The 9096-nt window shown below is 26.9% G+C and overlaps 1 protein-coding gene across 1 annotated transcript; it reads right to left on the bottom strand.

The window, feature by feature from the left end:
- Window positions 1-2612: 2612 nt before the first annotated feature.
- On the bottom strand, window positions 2613-8917 carry LOC107452314 (EEF1A lysine methyltransferase 1). The gene is made up of 4 exons (XM_043052920.2): window positions 8553-8917; window positions 5221-5309; window positions 3900-4180; window positions 2613-2759 (listed from the first exon to the last, which is right to left on the bottom strand). Exons 1-4 carry the CDS (start codon window positions 8664-8666, stop codon window positions 2632-2634), a joined length of 612 nt encoding a protein of 203 aa, XP_042908854.2. The 5' UTR covers window positions 8667-8917; the 3' UTR covers window positions 2613-2631.
- Window positions 8918-9096: the final 179 nt, after the last annotated feature.

The following is a 9096-nucleotide window of genomic DNA, read 5'->3' as shown; positions in this document are numbered from 1 at the left end:
GTCCAGAAGTTTCAAGAAATCATCAATCACATTTATGTATCAAATTTTTTGTATATTTTGTTTAAAAATATTAGAATTAGAATTTATACTTGGCATCTCTTTCATTTGTACATATTTTTCTGGTAGAATAAACAATGTGATTAGAGATAAAAGGAAACTTATACATAATTATTAATTTAAATTATGCTGCATATAATTTATTTAAAATTTCACGTGAAAATATTAATAATATAAATTTATAAAGGCATTAATTTTTTGAAATGTGTCATTAATAATTTTTTTATTCAAGAAATTCTCAGGATTTTTGAGTTGGGGCTCACAATCACCCCTGATACTGGTAATGTTGAAGAATTGTGAACATGTAACAAAAATTTAAATGTAAATATTTAAAGATCTTTAAATAAAGTGTAATAATAAAAGAATAGATAATTATCAATTCTAACAAAGAATTCTTTCATTACAAAAATACCTTTCATTACAAAAATACCTTTCATTACAAAAATACCTTTCATTTCATTTTCTTACCTTTTCGACATAACATGTTCTCTGATAATTTCCTGCTTCGAATAACCTCTTAATAATTAAATAATAAAATTTTATAAATGAAAAATAACTTCAGGTCTATATGGACAAATTGTAAATAATATTTCATTTATTTTAGGCTGTTGTTTTAAATTGTAGCTCACTGTTAAAGTAGTTTATTAGAGTGGATTAAAAAAAGTTGAAGTGTTATAATTCTTTTAGAAATAGTGCAAAAGAATTGTTTATTTTCATCATTAGGAAGCTTTAGAAATCATATAACTCAAAATTATTATCTTTTGCTGCGAAAGGTGTAAAACTTTGACTACAAATGCCTAAAACGAGAAAATAAAAGATATAGTCTATCAGTTTGCAGTAGGTCTAAAAACGTAGCATTTCATAGAAAACAAATTGCACTAAATTTTAGAAATGTACCTTTTTATTTACCGCCACCTCAATGGTGACGAAGTAGTAGAAGGTATGAATTTATAAAACTAAAAATGTTAAGGTAATAATGTTTTAAAGAGACAAGTTGTACAACTACATTCAGCTAATCATCAAAATCTGGTATTTTTACAATTGTTTGAATTTTAAGCATGTTTAGTCAAAGGTTATTAAATTTTGCAAATTTGACTTCATATTAGTAACGAGTCTCTGAACTGCTAGGAATTGCATAATACACAGTTTATCAAAATGCTTAGACCTTTGGTCAGCTTTTTTTCCGATGCAGACAACTGTGAGCTTTGGTGTTAAACTTGGGTTAAATTTTTTTTTTTTAACTGCACAAAACTAGCCTGAAATTACGAAGGTTTGTACGAAAATGTACAGGGAATAAGATGGAATAAAATAAAATAAAAATTCAATAGTTAGTGCAAGAATTACTAACTGTTAAGCTTGATATAAAAAATACCATATGGGTCATTGGCCTTGGAATGCAACTTAAGTTCAAATATGGCTTGCTGAAAAACCAGTTTTGTTAATGAACTTAACAGGAGCTTCTTTTTTTAAATCTGTTTGAAAGTTATTGCAGTTTTAAGTTATTTTTTTAAACACTACACTTCGTTCTGCAGATCAAGAACAATAAGTTTTACAGGGTTACGAAAGAGTAAAAAAATTTGGTATTCAATAAATGATTCGATTTAAATTTGTAGTAAAGAAATATCATGTTTGGTCGATCTGTAGCATGCTAAAATAAAACACCAGAGTTAAATTTTGACCTTCTGAAAAAGCCATTTTTATTTGCGAACATAACACAAGTTTTTTCTCAAAATTCCAGTTAGTTCAAAATTTATTGCAAATTTAAGAATTTTTATCGTAAATTTTACTCAGTTTTTTTTTGCTTTAAATATTGACTATATATTTATCCTTGTAAAAAATTTCTTTTCCCCAGAATTCCTAGTTATTCGAAATTTATTGCAAATTTAAATACTCTAACCCTAAATTTTTTTTGCTTTATATATTGATATTCATTGTTGCAGAAAATTTATTGTTCATTCTCAAGATCTTTATTTTAAAAGCTTGCACTTGAGTAAATGTCAATCAAAAGTATTAAAGAGAAAGAAGAGATTATATGCTGACAGTAAGTCGTAAACCTTAACATTCATATTGAAAGCTTTCAAAATTAAAAAAAACTTAATTCAAGAGCAATAAAAATTTCCTCTTATTTAGTCACACACTTTGTATTTCTTAAATTATATATTTTTTCAAATCCAGGTAATTGTAGATTTCGTTATGATTAATAAATTGACAAAAGTTTCTTACATAAAGCTACAAGAATAGTATATTTTGTCAACGAAATGTTTTGTGTTTTAGTGAAAAGTATAGACTTTTAAGGGGAAAGATGATGAATGAAAAGCAATTATGTGGGTTGGTGAGCAAATCGAACACTGGGTTTGGCAAATCAAGTGCTCGATTGAGCTTTCCAGTAACTTTTAAAAATGCAAAACCTTCTTTAATTCCTTTCAATTTTTGATTTTATTTTAGTTCATTAAATATAGTAAGAAAAATATAGTTATTAGTTTTTCAGTTTAAAAATATCAAGAAGTTTCCATTAAAGTATTATATTATTTATCATAAAAATTGGTAAAAAAAAAAAAAAAGATTTTAAAATTGCTATTTATTTTCAAAATTAAAATTTACATAACATCTAAATTCATTGCCTAATTTCCTTTTATGCTTGGGTATAAAAGAACTAGGATGGACATTTAAATGCTTCATAGCTAATTCTTCCATAACTGCACCTGTAAAAAAAATAAGACATTTATAAGTTTTTTTATAGCCTTCAAAACAAAGCGTAAATATTATACTAAGTATTAATAATTTCTTAATAAGATATATCAATATAATATATCTTAACATAACATTTAACGTAAATCACCACATTTCAAAACTGTGACTGTTAAGAAATCTCCAGGAATAAATTACTATTTTAAATTATATATTTCAGGAATAATTAATAAAAACAATCAAAAATTATATTTATAAATTTTTAAAAATAACTAAACACTAGAAACAGTATTTTGCATTTTAAAAAAGCATTTGAATATACAAAAGGAAGAGTTTGTAAAAAATTCAACACACTCAAATTGTCATGAAAAAAATTAAATGCTTAAAATTTTTAGTAAATATTTAAAAACTATTTGAGTGTATGAAAAGTTTTATTAAGTAATAATATTTATTGGCTAATCAGCATATTCTTTTTTATTACATTTTTAAAAAAAATATCTATATATATTCAGGGTGTGATCAGTGGATGACAAACTGATTTTATAATTGAAAATCTCGGAAACAAAGGACTATAGAAAAATAAAACAAACAGCATGCTTTTTGTGAAAGCAATAAAAATTTTCAACAGAAATTTTGGAATTTAGCGGCAAAGATTGTCGAGGGATGACGCTGAAAGACATTAATTAATGGAGTGATCAGCTTTAGTATTAAAACAGGGAACAATTTAGTCATAGAAGATTCGGAGGTTTAAGCTGTACTCAATTGAAGAAAGCGCATTTCTGTACTGGAATATAACAGTTTGATTGTAGTTTTCAAGACTTCTGTACAGTGCCATCTTTAGGCATTTTTTGTAACAATTTAAAAATAGTTGCAACTTTTACAATAGATATACCATTTGTTTCAGAGATTGAATTTTGAAATTAGTCAGTCATCCACAGGACACCCTGGATTGTATACACACACATATACATATATATATATATATATTCATTTGTTATGAGGGTTGTTGCTTTAAAATATAAAATAAAGCCTCGTTTAGTTCAATAACAATGAATGTCTTGAAAAAAATAGCATACCTAGTCTAATTTTATCTCTTCATATTATATTAAAAATTTTGTTTTCAAAAATTTCAATTAACAAATACATTATCTTACCTGTACACAGAATTATTTTCTTGTCTGTCAGTATGGAAATAGTTTTTGCAAATTTTTCCAAACATTCTTCAGATAAAAATGGTGGATCAGCTACTACAACATCAAAATAAGAATTGAATTTTTTATCCACATTATCAGGATATTTGTAATCGTAAAATACAAATCCATTTGGATATTTCTCTTGAAATCTTTTATCATACTCAAAAAGATAAATTCCTTCAGCATCAGGACAGAACTTTAACAATTTATGGTAAACTGATGGACTTGACACACAGGCTATTCTGAAATAATTTAATACATTGGGAAATTATAAGGGATATTATAAATACACATTAGTGTTTCATATGTTCATTGTATGTTTTCTCTACACAGGGCAATAAAAAATGAACAAAATAGTTGCTTCTAGTAGCCTATAGTATGAAAATAGTCACCTAAAATTATGAAAATAGTTGCCTAAATAAGAACAAAAATTTTGCAATATTATGACTAAAATTTTATTAAATGACTTCATTGTAATATACTATGATCTATTTAGTCAAGTTGATGGCCAGTATGATATATTTTAAATAAACGTTAGTGTTCTAGCACTAAATTTTAATATAAAAAAATTAGTATGTTTGCAGAACATTAAATACTTTTAAATGCTAGAATTAATTCAGAAAAATAATATTTTGTTAAAAAAACATACTCTTTCTATTAATTTTCCCTTTTATCAATAATTGATTTAGCAATTATATATATATTTATTAAAAGGTGATTACTAAAATTCGAAATTCATGCACCATAGTATCGTATTAAAAATTGGGTTCTTTTAATCATGCATAATTTTGTTGCAATAACTGTTGAAAAGGCGATTGAGAAACAAAATAGATTCACAATAGAATTTGTGCAAATTGAGCACATTAAAAAGTGATGACTCAAATTTGCAATTCAATATTTTGTTATTTAAGAAAGAAAAAAATTCATAATGTGCAGAAGCTGCCGCAGTTTGTCAACTCAATTCATGCTAAAAAAAATAATAAAAAAAACATTGCTGGAGCACAGAAAAGTCTCCCAATAGTCTCCTTTTCTTGAAAATAGTTGCTTTTTTAGGCAAAAAAAGTTGCCATAGTTGCCTCAGGTCAAAAATAGTTGCAAGTAGTTGCATTTTAGTCACCTGTGGAAACCCTGCTACAGTATATTTTCTATTTATTTTTTAATAATACTACTGAAAAAATTATGTTTATTTTTTATTCTTTATATACAAAAAAAAACAAAACATTCATGTAAAATTGCAGATAAAATTTATGCTTGCAAACTTGTTGAAGAAAGAATATAATACCTTTTGGTTTCGATATGTTTAACAGAATCGAGAGCAGCAGTAGCAAGAAAAGTAGATGTCTCATCATCATACCAAAATTGACTGAGTTCCTGTGTAATTAATTTAAAAGTAGTTAAGTTTTTTTTAACAAATATATTTTATGCTAAATTTAACTATTTTAAGTAATGAAGTTATGTTTTATTTTCCTGCTTAACAATTAAAAAAATATTTGTTTAAAAAAAGTAATATTTCTCTCTTATGAGAATCCTGCTTTCAAATATGAGTATTTCTGCATTTTTACAAACTACAATTGGGCTTGATAGAAAATATGAAAAATAGAAGGTATTCAGTTTAGCGAAATTGCAGTAGTACTTTTAATGAAGCAAATTTTTACATTGCCATTGTTAAAATTTGCTTTACAAACTATTATTATTATTTTTTATTTTTAATACATTAATAGTACAAATAAAAAGATTTCAATGTTTGATAATATAAACCCATATGCATGCACTGAAAATTATCCAAGGCCCACACTAATGTGTTTGTTGCTAAATAGCTCAATTTGTAAAATACCTGAATCTAGAGTAGTAGCAGTAATGCATATCTACTCACAGAGCCATTGTAAAAATTTGCTCCAGAAACTATTATTTATTTATCCCTTTTATTTTTGAAATATTACAAATTAACGTAAAAAAATACAGTTGGTTTTGGTACCAATTCTTTTAGGGTTTTATTTATAAAAAACACAAAAACCCATGTAGATTTAAATTTTTTTCTCCAATGCTAAAGTAAATATCATTGTAACTGTTATATCCATTTCTTTAAACAGAATTAAAATATGATTATCCATGAAATTCAATTAATAAACGAATTCTCTAGATAATACACAATAATCTAGATGCAATTAAAAAATATTACCAGTATGAGAGAAAAAAATATTTATTTGCAAGATTGCCAATTTTTTACAATATTTTCAGCATTGCAATTAAAAACTAATAAACCAAAATGTTAAAGAAAAACCATGTGATACTCTTTTAAATAATTGAATATGAAACGCTATCAAATTAAAATTGTAGAATCGAAATTTGTCCTTCTATTACAAAAGTTCTATTTTAAAGTCACAAAATAGTATTTTGCAATTGCAAACAAAAATTTTTTTTTTACTGAATAGATACTATTATATTTTTAGAAGAAAAAAAAAGTTTTTTTCTATTGTCGAAGTAGGGCAAGCATAAATTTAAATGAACCTAATCCAAAAGTTTAAGACATAGTACTAAATTACTTATAAGTAAGTAGTACATCAAGTGGACATAATCTTGATCTTATTGCTAAATCCAAAACTTCGGTGGTCTGACTCCAATAATGCAGATTTTAAAACAATCAGGGTATTGAACTGCGAACTGGCAACAAAAGGAGAAAATATTAAAAGCCAAGACCCACCTTGGGCTGTTGTACCAATGATGATGTTTTGCAGCTTCAGCTAAAGTTTTGATATGAATTTTAGACATAAATTGGATATACCATGTAATACAAATATTCAAGCTCTGGAATTTTAAGGGACACAAGCATAAAACAATTAAAATAACTAAGGTTGTAAATTTTTTAGCAGAAATATGAATTTAAAACCTTCTACACAGTATTTATCTATTATATTAAGCACTATAACTAAAAGAAAATAATTCTAAATGCCAATAAAACTGCAAAAATGTACATAAAATAAACTGATTTCAAGAATCATCACTTCAGTGCTTAAACTATGATATTCTCTTTACTTAACTAGCTCTGTTATTTTATTTCGGGATGTTTTTATAGCGATGTTGGTTCCCACAAACTACTTTTTTTAAAGAGCTAAAGGGTTTTTTAACTTAAAAATTTTTTAAAAGAAAGACAGCTAATTCTAGGCAGGGTAAACAGGGTGCAGCACCCTGCTGCCCTTTTAGTCAAAATAATCCACCCTGTTGCCCCTGAGGTAAATTAGTGTCCTGATGTAATAGACTCCTTACCCTTTTTGCCCTTTCTTTTCTCAACCCTTCTTTATTTTTTTACCCAAACTCTACAATGGATTTCTTAAACTTTTTTTATTTTCAACTCTTTTTATTTAGTTTGTCATTGCTGTCAATACACAGATTTATATGGGAAAGGAAGAATAGCCATCAACCCCCTTGTTGCACTTGTCTTTGAAAGTTTGCTGTTACTTCCACCATCATTAAATCATAATTAATATTAATCATTTTAATTATTAAATCATAACTACAGACACTTAAAAACATACATTTATTATTTTATTAATATATGCATGCATTTATATAAATTACTAAGCTAATTAGCTCATTTACTCGATATATATGTTAATTTATTAATAAAAATTAGTAATTAATATGATTTCTTTGCTACTTTCAGTAAAGTAAAAAAAAAATTTCTCTTACTAATTAACAATGTTTTTTAATAGAACATGTAAAGCCCATAGAAAGAAATTATTGCCTTTTTAGAATAATAATGCCCCTTTTTTTAAAATTTTTGCACCCTGCCCTTTTTTCTACCTAGAATGAGCTCTGAGAAAGATGTAGTGCACTGAAGTGCCTACGTTACACCCTTCAAGATGATTCCCTTCAGTGATAGTGGCTGTCACAAAAATTTGGTGATTTTTTTTATCGATAAACAGATACCTATAAGGAAATTTTCCTTTTAGTTCGCCTTCTTTAAATTCGACCAGCGTTGAAAAATAAAAGTTTCAACACATTCTGTTAATAAAAAAAATTGTGGATATACTTTGATATTAGTAATACAGGGAAATAAACTAAACAATGCCGAGTTTTATACATTGAAGTAAAAGGAAATTTTTTTTTTACTTAGTTCAGTTTTCTGTTGTTGTTGTAGTTAATTTACGTCGCACTAGAGCTGCACGGTGGGCTATTGGCGACGGTCTGGGAAACACCCCTGAGGAAGATCCGAGGACATGCCATCGCAATTTTGATCCTCTGCAGAGGGGATGGCACCCCCGCTTCGGTAGCCTGACGACCTGCACGCGAAGTCGAGCACTTTACGGTAGCNTTATCGATAAACAGATACCTATAAGGAAATTTTCCTTTTAGTTCGCCTTCTTTAAATTCGACCAGCGTAGAAAAATAAAATTTTCAACACATTCTGTTAATAAAAAAAATTGTGGATACACTTTGATATTAGTAATACAGGGATATAAACTAAACAATGCCGAGTTTTATACATTGAAGTAAAAGGAAAATTTTTTTTTACTCAGTTCAGTTTTTTATTTGCGACATCTATTGTTTAACTTGTCAATCAATAATTCAAATATAGCATAATTTAGGGCACAATAGTATAAACTTTCACATTACCCAGTCTTCTTCGAGTAAATTATCAGATGTGCTGTTTGAAAGTGTTTGTTCAAGCATAAATTCTTGTAAAGCTTTCATAGCTTCAGCGGATAAACCGATATCATCACTGTCCATGGTTCAATGCGTAAATATATACTTCAAAATATTGATGAAAAATTAAGAATAAGATAAGAAAAATTGATACATCTATTCGCCCTTTTATTTGGTCATTTCTTTACGCTAAAATTTTTTTGAAGACTGCCTCAATGTGGTGATGATTTTAAGATTCTGTTTGTCAACAAATCCCTGTTCACTTTTTCCCCCATTTGCTGTATTTGATGTATTATTAAAATTTCTGTTTTATCCAATCTTCTTGATTCTTGGCTAATTCAGACTTTGACTACACGGAATAAACTGTTGAAACGTAAGCAGCAGTTTTCATGCTGGTTAAATGGTTTTTTACGAACGAAAAGAGTGCATGATTTTTTTTGTGGATAATAAAAAAAAACTGTTTTCAATAAACTGATTTTAATTCTTTTAACTAAATAAAATATTTTAAAATTAA

This window comes from Parasteatoda tepidariorum, chromosome 9 (genome assembly GCF_043381705.1).
Source record: "Parasteatoda tepidariorum isolate YZ-2023 chromosome 9, CAS_Ptep_4.0, whole genome shotgun sequence".
NCBI classification, from domain to species: Eukaryota; Metazoa; Arthropoda; class Arachnida; order Araneae; family Theridiidae; genus Parasteatoda; species Parasteatoda tepidariorum.
This window is presented reverse-complemented; position numbering and strand designations above follow the sequence as displayed.